This window comes from Epargyreus clarus, unplaced genomic scaffold (assembly GCF_041222505.1).
Source record: "Epargyreus clarus isolate Ecla_fem2 unplaced genomic scaffold, WU_Ecla_fem_2.2 ptg000035l, whole genome shotgun sequence".
NCBI classification, from domain to species: domain Eukaryota; kingdom Metazoa; phylum Arthropoda; class Insecta; order Lepidoptera; family Hesperiidae; genus Epargyreus; species Epargyreus clarus.
Window position 1 is genome coordinate 11,028,079 of NW_027332240.1, and position 17,111 is coordinate 11,045,189.

General features: G+C 36.4%; 1 protein-coding gene across 1 annotated transcript; it reads right to left on the reverse strand.

Annotated features, from left to right (window-relative positions):
• Positions 1-405: 405 nt before the first annotated feature.
• LOC140756698 (uncharacterized) lies at positions 406-1,815 on the reverse strand. Its single transcript, XM_073092253.1, has one exon. It carries the CDS (start codon positions 1,642-1,644, stop codon positions 406-408), a length of 1,239 nt encoding a protein of 412 aa, XP_072948354.1. The 5' UTR covers positions 1,645-1,815.
• Positions 1,816-17,111: the final 15,296 nt, after the last annotated feature.

The window sequence follows — 17,111 nt, forward strand, 5'->3', positions numbered from 1 at the left end:
GCACTATTAACTTTATCAGAACGCGTGATGTATTGTTTATCTTTCGTGCGAATATAAGTAATTCCATCACGGTTCAACACATCAGTTCCGATTATGATGGGCACGTTCATAAAAGACGGTGGAACAACTATTAAATCTACTTCAATTGAGGTGTCACTAAACTCTATTGTAAGAGTAACGTAAGACGTTGCGACTACTTCCCGATCACTAAGGCCCTTCAAAACGCAGTGCCTTGGCTTAGGCTGACACGTAAAATGTTTTAAAATGCCTGAAGAAATGAGAGACACATCGAGGGCTCCACTATCAATAAGAACATCTATTGGAATACCATCTATTGCTAGTTGCTGAAGTTATATCATTACTCGGTGAAATATCGGATTGGTAAGCGCAAAGACTGACATTGCGTTAATTATGTTGCACTGACTTAGCTTTGATAAAGCATTTATCCTCAGTGTGTCCTGACTTCTTGCAAAATGTACAAGTATTACTCGAAGACGGCTGCACACTGCAAGTTGTCTCAGAAGGTATATGTGACGGACGACTATTAGACATGTTGGATTTGGGTTGTCTACAGATGCGACTGACATGACCGAATCGATTACAATTATAGCATTTAGGAACTGAAGCGTCAAGTGGTTTTGTTACATAACTATGTCTTTTATGTTCAACTACCCTATCCCGTTTTCCTGCTAAAGGCTTTGTGTAAATCGAAAGGAATGAAACGATAGTGTCGGGAGCCAGGTTAGCGTTGGCGGCCGCAGCGCGCACTTGTGCATTATCTATACCGCGTATCACTATAAGAGTCCTCAAATCATCACTTATCCCCCGAACTATCTTCAAACGCAATAGCGTACAACGAGCGTATTCAGCATAACTAGGGTACTTATCCGAAGTTTTATTCATTGCGTTAAACAAAATATTGGCATAGTCCAATTTACCAGGACAAAGAGGTATAAACTCGCGTTTAAAATTAGACCAAGTACGATCATTTGACACCCATTCACCTAACCACACCCTAGCGTCTCCCTTCAGACATGACGCTACACGCGACAAGCATTCGTGATCGTTCCATCCATTAGTTTCCCTGGCGCGATCCACCTCTTCACACCATGCTTCGATGCTATTAATTGATGGGTCGAAGTTGGAAACATAATAATGTTGCGACCTTGAAGGTTGCATTGTTTTAATTGCTTGCATCAAAGCATTAGCGAGGGTAGATGCCTCAGAACAAGGAGTACTAGATTCCACGGATTGTTGTCGCGGCGCAACATTATCAGATATAGGAGTCGTAACTGTGGGTTGAACATTGATTTCATGAGCAGCTTGTGCTTTATCTTTAAGTGAACGCGTTTCGACAGGTGAAACATTCCGCGACCGTGACCTTAAACTAACGCGATGGTCACTGCGAGAACGACTACGCGACTCACGCCTAACCTGGGTACGCAACCGGTGTACTTCAGTATTGTGAGAATCAAGTCGATCTCGGACACGTAAGCCATTTCGTGAAGAATGACGCCTATTGCTCGAATCGTTCGGCCTATCACTACTAGAATTGCGTGATCTTCGTGAGGCAGGTCGAGCCCGACTGCGCGAATCGTCCACAAGATCACGCCTCCGTGGACTAGGAGTTCTCGTACGTCTCATTATAACCGTAGAAATGAACAACAAAACACACAAAATATCAAAAAAATGAAGCAAGCAGTAATTGCAACAAGAAAAATTCAATTTCAAAAGTTAACGGTCTTTCAGGCGTTATTGTGAGCTTATGAGTCCTTTATCCCACTTCTGATTTTAGCATCAGAAGTGGAAAATTATTAAAAAAATAAAAAAAAATAACAGAAAAGTTCATTTATTGAAAAATAACAATTTAAGTAAAAATTAAATCAAATAAGAACTAAGTAAAATCGACACAAATAAATAACGAAACCAAATACTGCAAACTTCAAAGAAATTAAATAACAAGAAAAAAAGAATAATTGGAAACAAAAAATGGCTTACATGACCTTAATAACGATCTACACTGATTTTCCCAAACGTCCGTACAGTCCAGCGCTCACGAGCAAAATGCCCTTTTAATTCTGAGTACCCTCCTTATATAGCCCCTCGCCAGGTAGTTGATGACGTTGCATGCGAACTCCTTACAATATAATACTCCATCGCCATCTTGAAGAAGAGTATTCACGCTGTATCAGACAAACTACTCATCCCACAGAAAAAATGCAAAAACAACTGCCATCTCAAATTGAATTATCTACAACTTTGGTTCTCTAACTTTTAGCGTTGTGGCCGCTCCGCCACACGGGTTGTCGCGGGTTTATTATTTTAGTATTAAATGTAAAATTACTTAGCTTCTAATTTAACTCCAACACCAATTAATAATACATCTTACACATCAACTAATGCGGCGGAAGTAACATAACGGGTTAGTGTGTGCGTGTGGGTATGCAAATAACCCTTTATCGCACGTGCGGAAATCTTGTACCCGGAAGCCGTACCGCTTATCTCAAAGTGTGTGTTTACCATATTATGTAACCATCTTAAATGCCTCTATACTAGACAAGAATTTGGAAAAAAATGAATGCAAAAATATCAAATTAGCGAAGTTCCCAAAACATCCTGAGGAGAGATATCCGTTATAAATTTCAATAATTACTTTATCCTTACTAATAATATTATAAATCCGAAAGTAACTCTGTCTTTCTGTCTGTCTGTCTGTCTGGTTGTCTCTTCTTCACGCCCAAACAACTGAACCGATTTTAATGAAATTTTGTACAAAGATAGTCTGAGACCCGAGAAAGGACATATGATAGTTTTTATTCCGGAAATCCCATGGGAACTAGGAATGGCGATCTAAGGTCGATTAATCGGAGAATCGATCTTTTGCACCCAAAACATCGATTATTTTAATCGATATTAGTAAGGATTGAATCGTAAACTATGCATTTGATCAAGTGATGATCTTTAAAAAGTTGAAGGTACGAATTTTCAGTTTTATGTATGTTAGTATGTTATATTATTTTCTTTTAAACGCGAGCGAAGCCGCGGGCAAAAACTAGTTTATAATAAGTTCTGAATTAGAGACAGACTGGCGACGTTGCCGTGGCGTCATTGCCATGGCGGTGAGCTAAGAACCCTACAAAATAATCCTTCACCTAACGGTAAGTGGCCACTTCCGCTTATAGAGTATATAGACATCTGTACCGATCTCAATTTCTGAATAAGTCCCTAGGGGTAGCACCGCGCCTGTGGCGGACCTCAGGAAGGAATCTAATCTTATTTGGGATAGATTGCAGATGTTCATGGGTGACAGTAACCACTTACCGTCAGGTGGACTGCATACTCGTCTGCTACTCCTATATTACAAAAAAGGTGTGGTGATCATACCTCGCTGATTGAATAACAACGGTTCTACAACCTATAACATACTAGTCGATAGTAAATAGCCGTAGCCAATGGAACCTATAATACCCAATGTTTTCCTAGCTTTTAGAGATTATTTTGCACCCTTTCGAAGAACCCACACATAACACTTGATTTGAGACATTTACCATAAATTGTCATAGTCACGCATATCATAACCTTTTGTGCCCTGAGGCTCAAGAGGCCCCAAATTGGGCCGTCCATCTGATAATCCCTTCGCCGAGGGCTACAGGTGGTTGCTACCCCACACCTCTAGATTCTACAATTAATAATCAACCTTATTACAACGTTCTTAGTTATAGAATTGCTAAACATACTTGGATTACAAGTATCAGAATTGTTGGATTGTTAAGATTTTCGAATTAATGAAATCGCAATTACAAAATTGTGTTGATAGATATCTGTAGTGAACTTCAGAGAAGATAAGACTCCGACTTGTTGCTCCTCTTCAACGAAGATTCAATATCATAGTTCTAGCTTCAGTAGTTTACGATCGGTGACGATACGAATGAATTAGTGAGTATAAAAGTAACAAGTTTTAAGCTATACAGAATAATACCCACCAGCATACGTACCACCGCACAAACGAACGGAAACATGTTCAGAACTAATACGCGGACATGCGCCAATTACGAAACTAACAGCTTCCATCAGGAACACTAGCGGTCGGAAATGGAACTTAAGGCCCTTCCGGCTCCGCGCTTTCCACGCGATGACGCGGCGCATACAAAGCACATAAGCCAATTAGTGATCGGAAAGTGCCATTAAATAAATATCCTATCAGTAGTGTGTGTGGAGTAATATGAATTTTCTGTCATCTCACGTGTAAAGTTCGCGTCAAACTGCTAGTCCGCTCTGCAGTTGTTGCGCCCAACTACAAGCATAATATATTCCGTAGCAATGTAAGGGCATACTAACGCAGCTATGTACTCGAGGACGACAGCGGACAGCGAACGGGTGCCGGGAGGGGTCCCGCACTGTCTTCGTCCTGCTAATATCTACAATTTGCTATTCGACGCGACTCGTTTCTATATTCATAGCGGACTAGCAGTTTGGCGCGGACTATACACGCTGCGGACAGCGAAATGGTGGGAGCGGGACATGGTCGCCACCTCAATCTGCTGGAATCTGTGGAGTGAGACAGATGTGCGTGCGATGTGTACACCAGTAAGCCGATACTTTGGCAAAATCCTGACGATCCTGATGAGGAGAATGGGACAAAATTATTAAAATCGTGTATTGTCATTGGCTCGCGATAACATTTCAAAATTTTAAATTGATCTGGTCAATAAAAGTGGGGTTCAAAAATTAGATTTCATACCCAGATTACATAGAGGGCAAGCTAATGAAAGCGTGGTAAAACAGCTGAATGTACGAAAAAAAATGACTACTAGATTTTTCGAACTCTGCGTAAGTACAAAAACCATAAGCTCATTACATAACATCAACAATAAACTAATATTTTTATAGAAATATTCATGAAAAATCTGAAAGATCAAACATGAAGATAAGACGTGAGGGGCTTTCAGAGCGCTTTCATCTGCCGCAAGGGCCGCGAATAGGGATTTCATGGTACATCGAACATTACATCGTTATATTTTAATCGATATTAACCAACACCGATATGATATTACCATTCCAAAAAAATAATATAACTACAAAATTTATAACATAATCTTAGAACTTCTCTCATCGAAAAATACTGATTTGAATATTTTATGAATTATCTATACATCTTTAATATTGCAGTAAATTTTCAAAGTAAGTTTATCGAAAAATTTTATGAATTATCAATATATCGAAAATGTCACGTGAAATTTTCGCAATTGTCAGGATATGGATATTGTAGATATGTAAATGCCGATATTTATATCGATAAGTTCAGAAACTAACAACCTTAGCGTTGGATTTCAACCACCCGACGTATCAAATGGGCTAAAAATACACGGGCTCATATCGTCAGCACGATGAGAAGATTGGGCTTGGATGGAAGAGGTGTGACCTTTAGTTTTTAGTTAAATTGGTAAAAATAAATTGCGATTTCTTTAAATTATTATTAAGGTTAGCGGAACATTTAATGGAGTCATCGTAAAACGGTTGATACATTTATTAAAACCTAAAGATAAAGCAAACTTGGGAAGTAGTCACCGGCGCCTATGGAGTTTTGCAATACCGGAGAAGTAGACATTGCATCACAATCAAAGCAGATGAGGAGAGATGATTTTGCACTTTTTTAAGAGCCCCATATCATAACGCTCCGGGAGTACCTCAGGCGGAGATTGATTCCATAATTTGCAGGTCTATGTAAACTGAACCACACCCCAATTGAAGACGACAATGATTTTCACCTTAGGCCACAGTATTAGGAGTTAACTTGTCTCCACACCTATTGCGTTAGCACTGAAATGTTCGTAAACAAACTGCAATCACAGAGGAATCGGTCGGTCGATTGATTCGTAGTACTGAAGCCGCCAACGCCTTTGACAATTTCTGTGAAGTGCCGCCACCTCGCTCTCTGACGGTAAGGAAAGCGGTGCACAAAGGTTTTATAACACCAAAGCTTCCATTTGAAAGGAAATGTCTCAGTATATTTGTTTATGTAACAACCTTAACAATTGTACGTTATTAATTAAAGGAATATGTTTGTTAATGTATAATATAATTATTTATAACTAACTATGTTGATTAAAGTTAACACCTGAATATTCCAAAAATATATATATACACGTACATTATTTAAAAAGTTTTTGTTGTTAATATAAAGTTCATCTTATTTCATCTAAGCCTATGTCACATTTATCACTCAGAAATATTTATAAAACTAGTAATTTTATAAACATTAAGGGAAAAGTGAAATATGTTTACGGCCCTTTCTATTAATTAAGAATCTTCTTTAGAAATTACAAAACTTATAGCCATCGTATTACGTAATTAACGTTCTTTGAATGACTTGGATGAACCTAAAGATAAGTGGGACACATTAATTATTATATGGTAGTGTCTAAGCTCGATCCGTTCACTGAGCGAAAGTTTTTTTTATAATATAAGAGTTGCAGACAAGCATGTAGTGCAAACGATGGTAAATGGCTACTGTCGCCCATGGACATTTATAATCAATCCCAGATAGGATTACATTCCTACCTGAAGTGGGCCCTAGATGCGTCGTTACCTCCAAGGACTAAGCTGAAACATCTCGGAAAAGTATGTCTCCCTTACCACACTTCAAATCAGAACACAACAGCGCTTAAAACTGCTGTTATTAGATGAAAATAGGTATATTTTTGTATAACCCATTTGGGGATTGTACTAAAGAATGAGACATACGATTACATACATGCGCACGAAAAACAATCGGGAAATGCAGTCGGGTAAAAAAACAATAAGTACTTATGAATACATTTCATTCATGTAAGATCTTTTACACCCACTCTAGCAGTGGAAATGGTTGTACATAAATAAACAACAATTCACTGCCACATTACACTTTTACGGTCAAGACAACTCCCTGACAAGAGGGGAATAAATTTCCCGGTTTTCAGGGAAGACGCGAGCCGCCTGTATTCCTGGTTAATATGTACGAGGGTAATGGACATTTGTACATATGTATTACTTTTGTTTATATTTATGGGTGGTTGAACTTTACATACTTTACGGGGGCACAACTTTTTAATAAGAAAAATAGAAAGATATACTTTATTTTAAATCAGCACTACGTATGCATTACTAAACGGCAGATAAGAAAAAATAATTTAAGTAATATAAGCTTTTTAGCAAAGTTATTTCCTTCTTCTAAGAAAGAAAATCCTTTTGCTTCATACCTATATCACGGGAGACTGAGGTGAGGTCCTGCCATATTGTGGCCTTCGCCATATTAGATTTAGAATGACATCACTCAGCCAATCGGCTGGGCTTTAAAATTCCCGCTAATGCGCCGCTATCCCTGAGGACTAAGCTGAAACCCTTCGTAAAAGTATGTCTCTCTTACCACACTACCCTTACATACATGCGTACTAATGAACGAGAAAGGAAAGATAAATAAATGTTAATAAATTAATTATTTGGTAACGTCCTATCGCAATTAAGCATTTTAATAATAATGATTTCATAATCTTTTTAACAAGATTTTGATGAAAATGTTGTGTATAAAAATTACGTAAGTATGAAATGAGTACGGTTATATGAAATTGTGTCTCGTGAGTGTAAGTAACGTAGATCGGTTTCTTCTCGCCACGTTAAGCATTTAAATTTTCCCGTACACTATGTATACGGATGCCATTTTCAGTTGTTTTTTTTTTTTATATTCAACCTAACTATAAAGCAGGCGGGCTACCAGGTGGAAAGCAGACACCGTCGCCTAAGGACATTTGCAACACCAACAACTTTGTTTTTTTGAAGTGAAAATTTCTTTAGCGGCGTTGTGCACTTTTTGTGATGGGGTAAAACCGTTGAACTCGCGTCAGGACGTGGTCTGGTCGAAAATACGTAAAATGGCAAAGCAAACTACAAAAGTCAAGATATCATTCGATGTCAACATAGAAAAAATATGTAAACGTGTGTCAGTTTCAATTTTTATTTTTTATATGTATTATTCAAGTTAGGTTTAGAAAGTTTTACGTCTGCCAGCACTCTCCAAGTGCAACACATTGTTTTTTTTTAACAGTTAATTTATAATTCAATAGATAAAACCTGAGTGGCCACTGTCTCCCATAGACATTTGTATTCAACCCCTTCAACTTCAACCCCTACTTGAGTTTGGCCACAAATGCATTGTGATCAACCTTAAGTAAGGGCTCTTAAGTAATACGTAAGATCGTGTGGTAGGTATAAGTATCTCTCCCTTACGACACACCTTCAAATCAGAACACAGCAGCGCTTATCACTGCTATATAGTAAAAATATATAGCACTATATAGTGCTATATAATTCCATGAAGGGTTCTACCGTACCAATATGGAAATAATAAATGACACCTAGACGATTTATTCAAATGATATGATAGATATTCGAAATGATTCAATTTCCCTCCGTCCGTACTGCAGTCTTCGCGCTAGTGCGATACAATTTCTTTCTGGAAGGTGGTCGCAGTCACGGAATTTACATAAGTTATATAAATGTAAATCGTATTGCTGATGGCCTCGACGGAATCGAGAGGCGTTTTACCAATCTGCGCTTCTAATATTTCCAGCTGTGTTAAGGCAATCATTCTATAATAATATAGGTACATTTAAAACCACGCACATAACAGCAATCAGGCCGTGTACGATGTTTCGTAGTTACGTGCGTATAATACATTCTTATTTGTTGTAAGTAAAAGAAAGAAAAGAAAAGTATGATATTTATAGTATTTAAAGAATTCTATGAACTGTTAGCAACCTAAGAATCCTCAGTTGGTAAGCGTTATAGGGTTTTAAATCCTTCTCAATTTGAATTGAAACACGTCCTCCATGAAAGAAATTGATGGATCTATTTTAATTAGAAAAGTGTTCAAACTTTTCATTTTAAATAAAATATCTCTCTCGCATTTAAAAAAAAATGGAAGTGAAAAACATCTTCCAATTTTTATATACAATTAGAACGCCTCGCCCGCGGCTGTTTAGAAAGCTTCGTTTTAATTGAGACATGGCCGCTAGATGTTTGGACGGAAATAAATACACAACTAGAACAAAACTTGACTAGAATATTCTGTAAAAGGTCAAGGGAGCATATTCCAAACACGATTTCATACAGATCAAAGGGTTATGTCGCTAATAAAAATATTTCGCGCGTTTTACTCCCCTATCCCCAATATTTCAGAAGTGACAAAGTGCTGATAAGGCTCTACTGTTCTTTACTGTTCTCTATTTTGTATATATTTACCCTGTCTATAATTTGAATTACTTGATATGTAGTGGCTAGAAACTCGGCCTTACAATCCATAGATCTAAAGTTTCAATCGTACTCAAGTTTTACAAAGTTATGTATTAATAATTAGTTGTTTAAAATATCGTGACAAGTCTGTGAGTTCATTAGAAAAATGGTCTCAATGTTGTGTAAAATTTACCAATCTACGTCTGACCTGCGCGGTGGACTGTGGCTTATGTCGTCACATTGCGAGAGGAGACCCTTGTTCAGTGGGACAGTAATGGGTTGATAGCAACATATTCTTTTATTTCCTGTATCACTAAAACACTAACAGTACGACGTAAATCTCAGCGTGCCGCTGTTATCCTAACTTACCTCATGTACATTTGTCACTCATTTCAATAAATACAACAACAGTCGTCGACGTATTTCAATGTATTTAGCCTTCTCTTATTGTTAATAAAATTATTTCGTTATAACGTGTCCGTAACCTTAAGTTATGTAAACAAAAATATCAAGAAAGGAGGCCGTATTCAAACAAGATGATATTTGAAACGCAATATAGAGGGATCAAAGTCTTCCCCAAGTCAGTGACAATAACAACACATCGTAAACCGGCTTCTACACTATCCGGGAATGGGTAACGATATTTCACGAGTCGAATCGAAATTGGTTATAAAGTTTGGGAACCAATGTCATATATTCCGCGCTAAGCCACTGCTGTGTCAGCTGAATGCAAGTTTGAAACTTAATTTGCCGAATGTATAGCGAATTCTAGTTTAACCACATCAATAAATAGTTGAGCATTCAATATTTGTCACATAAGATTCTTAAAAGAATTTATTACATTTATTGCTGTAGAAATAAAGGATATTTTCGTTTTAAAATTTTCTAATAATTATACAATATTGGACAAACATTTAGAAAATGTATAAAATTCAATTGTTTTAACCACATAAAGACAATTTCAATTTTAAATCTAAAGTAGTCTCAATAAAATTATCTAAAGTAATCAAAATTTAACTCATCATATGTTTTGTTGTATAACTTTGTGATATTCGAGAGTTCGTACACAACAAAGTTTGTACGTAATGCCATAACTTCTGAATTCTTAATTTCCCGCAAAAATTAAGCATGAAATTTGAATACATAGCTCTGCATACAGTTGTTAATTTAAAACCTCTTATAGCCCCGTATATGATACAGTTTCGCACAAAACCTGGTAACACTGGGTGTTGCGGTGGTCCATTCTTCCGTAAATAATGCATCCACGTTGAATACGAGTAAAACAATACAACCATGTAATTAAAATGTGTTCTTGGAAATTCTAATAAACATATTATAAATAACAACTATTTTACTAACAACTCCTCCTTAACCTGACGGTGGTAGAACCCTTTGTGGTTCGACTCTGAGGACCTAAGAACTAATAACAGCAGTGTCACTAATAACAGTTATAAGGGTGACATATCCGAGGAGTTCCAACTTAATCCTCAAGGGTAGCTATGCATCTGTGGCGATCTTCAGACAGGACTTATATTTTACTGAGGTTCATATAAATGTCCATAAAAGGCAGAGGCCACTTATCATCACGTGGACTGTATCTCATTTCCTACTTCAATATTGTAAAAATTCTTTTTGCACTACTACTAAACTCCTCATTACATGAACAATCCTCTCATTGTTATTAACTTCATTCTCGGTACTCAGGACGTATTTTTTATGCAAACGAGGCTCCTCTCAATTGTTTCCTCTGGAAATTCTTTACGGAAATATTTTTTGTCGAACGGGATTTAGAAAACAAGAACAATTCGTTTTACAGCGTCATTTTAAGAGCTTGTTTTTAAGAATATATTATTCGTGGACGATTGTAAGTGCTCGCTCTGAGACCGATTTGCGATTTTAACATTATGAAAGTAAATTGTATCTTTGATATTTTTATATTTATATATTTTTATACATATAAAGTATAGGCTTCAAAACCATAGAAATATTGTTTCTTTTTATCAGACTGCCAAGGAAAGGTTATGTTCTTCGCGCGTATCTTGTATGTTTGTCTTTCTTTATTTCATCGGATCTAACAAACGGCTGGATGAATTTCAACAGTTAAGGTGTCATTATATTTATCTCAATGACCCGAGTATACTTAGATAGGTGTTAAAAAAAAACAAAATGGCGGATTTTTGGTGCGAAATAGTAAAACATTTAAAAAAAAAGTTAACCAAACCTATCGAATAGAGTATCAAATGAAAGGAAATTAAACGGAGATTATAAAAACATATTTTTATATATATAAAACAGCAAGGTGACTGACTGACTGACTAACTAAATGACTAATTAATTTTTCAGAAATCAACGTACAGCCGAAACCACGATCTTAGAGTTTTGAAATTTTGCACATAGGTTCTCTATGTAGCGTAAACAAGTACTAAGAAAGGCTAAATTAATTATTTAGATTAAAAAACTTTTTTTTATAATGTAGGAGAAGCAGACAAGCATGCAGTCCACCTGATGGTAAGTGGCGACCGCCACCCGTGGACATCTGTAATCAACCCCAGGTAGGATTAGATATGCCTACCTGAGGTCGGCCATAGCTTCGCCGCTACTCCTGAGGACTAAGCTGGAACGCCTCGAAAAAGTTTGTCTCCCTTACCACACCCTTCAAACCAAAATACAACAGCGTTTAACGCTGCTGTTATCAGGCAGAAATAGGTGTGGCTTTTATCAAAGTTACATAATTTTGTGATTTTTCACATCAAATTGATAAACTGAGACTCACATAAAATGTCTTATGATACTGTAGTATAGAACGTTTTTGGGCCATGTGATGTTTTCCTGTTACTTGCCTGAAATGCCTTATTGTATTAAATATTTTTCCACAATATTCATTCAGCGATATGGATAAAATCGAGAAAAACACGAAGTAATCCGATCAATGCGTTCCGGTCATCTCATTCCGTTGAATGGAACCATTCGTCGGAATCGTTCCGCTCACCAATAATTACATTAGACATTGATCAAAGACGAAACTTCCACAAAAAACTGTTCGAACTTACGATAACTTCTGAACATGAAAATTCAAAGCTTAATACTTCGTTCACGAAATTTCAATAATTACTTACTCGGAAAATAACATTTTTTGTACAAAAAAATAACAATTTTAATTGGGAAAGGTCAAATTTTTCTTAGAACAATTTTACGATGTTGTTATCTATAATAAAGCTGCTGTGTGTATTCTATAGACTTTATCTGACATCTTCTGGTCCACTTACCTCGGTCAGAGATATTTAAGACAAATAAAGCTACTTGTATCTGGTATCTTGCTAAAATCCCGCGTCATCTCATAAAATTCACTGTAGACTGCGAGCTAAACAAACATTTTCATAAAATAGAATTAGGGTCCTCGCTACCGTACACATTCTGCCATGAGCTAAACGAAGTAGTCTGCAAATTAATGAATTGGACTTACTGGTGACAGCACACAGCAATACGCACACTGGAAATAAATCTAATAACACCATGTACCACTAACAGTTACACAGCAACATATAGATGTTGACATTATAGGTATATAACCATTGAAAATAATTACAATAGATATGATTTTATACAAAATAATTTGCAATCAGCTCTTGAAGTTCAACCCTCCCAAATTCCAAATAATAAAAATAACTAGCAATTGTTAGAAAAACAAAAGACCGACTGATTAAAAATATAGACTATGGTCTCCTACAATTTTTCACGAATCCAACGACACCTTTTATGTTAAAATCGGTCAAGACATTTGGGCTGGAGGGCGTGTCAAAGAATAAGACATACGTTCGAAAAACATAACATGAAACATTAAAAAATATTATCAATTAACATACCTTTGTCTTTAAACTAACCTATTACATTTAAACTAAGCAACACAAATGCTAAATAATTCCTTGTAATCAAAATACTCAAATTCATTAATTATTACTTGAACTTAGTTTATAATGATAAAGTGTCTCCTGAACAAATCGCCTTCGTAACTCGATGACGCGGCGCCGACAGCCGAGCAGCTTGGAAAACTTGTAACAGTCTATTTACTTTTAAGAGTCAGTGATAGCTCAGTAGTATAGATTTTGTTAGTCCACTTTGGAGGTTGCCACGTGGTAATGTGCGTAGAATTTAATGATCAATTGCTTCAATGATGGAAAAAACATCGTGAGGAAACCTGCATACCTTAGACATTTTAAAGTAATGGATTGATGATGATATAAAATTGTAATGACGTAGTTGATAAGTAACACGGCGTTATTAGACTTGAAACAAAAACATATACGAGTACGTACAAACGATTGCTTTGCGTATGAATGCAAATCAACATTATATTTAATCCATTTCATAACTCATAACTTGTTTTACTTACCCGGTCTTCGTGCGCTTGGCAGAGAAACTCGGCGCCCTAACTTTAAACTCGACCAAATCAATGGACGTCAAACCCATCGAAAACCATGTTCTCTGAAATTATATTCCGTCGATATCTTGAGACCACTTATTTCTAACTTGACAACTGAAGGAGGCTTCAATAATCCGTAAGGTCCTTGGGGCCCTTCATTAACCTTTATCGGGCTCTGTAAAAACTGAAATCGAGTGATTCCAGCCCTCGGAACAAATGTCTGATTAAAACATCGCCCGCGTAATTCTATGTAAATTCCCGCCCACTCCCTTTTGGTCTCTCGGGGTTGCGTGCAGGGCGGGGGCGGACTCAAGTTTGTTTGTTAAGACGCTGCATTACTTCTTAATAATGTCTTTGTTGCCTAGTTATTTACGTGAAAATTCGATTGTGTAATTATTGACAATCATCAGATTTATACTCAGAATGACTATTTTAGATCACAAGCTTAACTGCATACTCGTTTCCGTATGTTAACTGACGTAAGGTTACTGACATTATTTGAGGTTCGTCACCATCAATTAATTAGAATATAAATATAAGCTTAAGAAAATAATAAAACATAATTTAATTAATTAAAATTCATAGACTTAAATTAACCTTTACTGTTACTTAAGACAACTTAAAGCGGTTGTTAGAACGTCAATACAAATCTTTAAAAAACAACCACATACATAATATTCGTATATACTCGTAGTGTAGCAGTGACATGTGTAATGTATGCCATTGGCCTTTACGTCCAGTGTGTGTTGCGAATTTTCGATTCTTTGACAGGATTAATTAAAGGGAACGCAGCCAAAACCTTTTTAGCCCATTTGCCGCGCGACACTAGCTAATGAAAATCCGATAGACATGACAGAAAATACATATATTCATAGGATAGCAAAATTATAGTTTTCAGTGTTGCCGTTCGTGGCACCACCGCAATACCTATTGCTGCGTTATAACAGCTGTGTAGCGCTGCTGCGTTTTGTGTTGAAGAGTGTGATTAGGGAGAGACGTTACCAAGTGTTACAACTTAGTCCTGAAGGGTTAGCAAAGTATTTGGGGCCTCAGACAGAACTATTATCCTACCTTAGGTTGATGGGTCTATGGGTGATTGTCTGCTTGCTTGTTTTACTACTTCTACATTATAAAAACAAAAATATTTTCCAAATTCTATAATCGTATAATCAAGATAAAACTATAAAAACTAGTATTTTAATTATTATAGAAAATTGACTGCTGCATCGAAGCATATGGAGGCTACTAAAGGTTCTTAATAAAGGTAACCTGATATAATGTGAAAAACAACAAATCACTGTGCAAATTTTTATTAATTTATATTCAAAGGTTTACTTCAATCAGCAGGATGGGTTCTCCAAACAAACACAGTTGCAATTGTGTGGTGCGTACACACGCTGGGTGCTGAGTGGTGCTGAGAGTGTGTGTTCAGCGCTGGGGTAAATGGACATAGTGCTAAACAGTTTCTTATAAAGAAAGTAAAATATTTTCAATTTTAGTGCAGTGGCATCTTTAGTAGGTAGGCTCTATGATCTTAAATCAATTGGTATGTCCATAATCAGACGTTTCGTTTAGAAGCGGAAAAAGATTTCCGCTTCTAAACGAAACACCTTCCAAAGTTGTATTAAATTAGATTATATTGATTATCAAAAACAATGAGTAAAATAATTTGATTCCTGAAAGTCAGCTCAGAGACAAATAGATAGAAGATAGAAAGAGTTTACCATTTCTTTTACACTTCAAACTATAACACAATGGTAGAGTGATAGTAAAACGCAAAAATCACTGTAGTTCCTCAGTTCCGCTTCAAAAATAAGAAAGAGTATCTTATTTGCCAAGTGTTCTGGTACTTCTTTATTTATTTCTCTGTTTACTATTTCCCTGCAGCGAAAATAGCTTTCCTAACGGGATCTTGATCCAGCAACATCGTGAGAGGAATCTCCGCGACGCCTCGCTCTCTATGCTAATGTCCCAGCTCTGCTGTACAAAATGCTTATTTACCTTGTTTACTTTGCCTTATAACAGCCTGGTGGTTGAAACGCCTCTCAATCGAGGGGTCCGAGGTTCAAATCCCTGGCACGTATCTCTAATTATTAGATACTTTCTTTAACGGTGAAGGAAACCAGCATACCTGGAAGGTCTCAGAAAAAAGTGCTCAAGAGTATGTGAAGTCTACCAATTCGCACTTGGCCAGCGCGGTGGACTATGGCCTAATCTTTTTAATTTAAAGAGACCCGTAATCAGCACTGAAACAGTAATTGTTCGATGATTACTTTGCTTTGCCTTAGACATTTTCCTGTATATTTAAATGTGTAAAATTACTCAACCTCTGGCTAGAATCGGTCTCAAAGCCGTTAATGCTAAAGTGTGGTACTTTACATTTTGCAGAACTCAAAGGGCCCGCATCTACATAAGTAATGTTGTCCCTCTCCGATAAAGTAACCGATAAAGAAAAACAATCACCTGTGATTTCTTCCTACATAATTATCAGTGATATCGAATTCTGTACTACGAACTTAAGTTCAGTACTGCACTGGTGTTCTGGGTTCGTATCCCAGTATACTGTAGATTTTTGATGTGAAACATCTATAGCCGCACGTAAAAAAGATTTCTGGCGTGGCGACGATTACCTTTAACTACATAGACAAATGTTCTATAAGGGACAGAGCTATTAGAACAATGTGATAAAAAAAGACAACTAGTGTTTGACCTTGCGTTTCAAGTGTACGCAAACGTAAATATTGACCATGGAATATAGTGACCAATGATTACTTCAGTCAAAACGGGACATCGATTTTTTTATGTCAAATACTTTTTACTTGAAAAAATATAGTTAGAAATAATAAAAAACACGCTTTTATGATAAAATTAACTAAAAAGTAGAAAATAATTTTCAATCTAGGAATCATTTAAGGAAAAGTAAATAGTATAATTGTGCAAAAAATGTGGGGCGCTTTATGAAAACTGATAAATGGAGCACCCCATGTTTTTTTCACAATTATAATATTTACTGTTACTTAATTGACAATGGCAACGGTTCATTTCGGAGACAACGGCACGAAGCATCGAAAAAAGGGACTGTCCCGTTAAAAACGGGACGTATGGACGTATATTTCTCATTGATACTCATGCTTGTCAAAGACAATGAAATAATGGAACAGAAGGTAAAAAATGTCCAGAACTGTCGATAATAGTTTTAGTACATCGTTTACGTAGAAATGTTATAGTACAGTTTAACTAAATAAATTATTATTATATAAATATATAATTTGATGAAAGAATGTATCTATACAGATGTATCGACTGGTTTAAAATATACGATTTAAAAATTGTTTATATTTATTATCGTATATTAGTAAAGATTACTCACTCCTAACAAGAAAATGTACCCAGTTTTGAGAATTGAAATAGTTGCGTAAAAAAG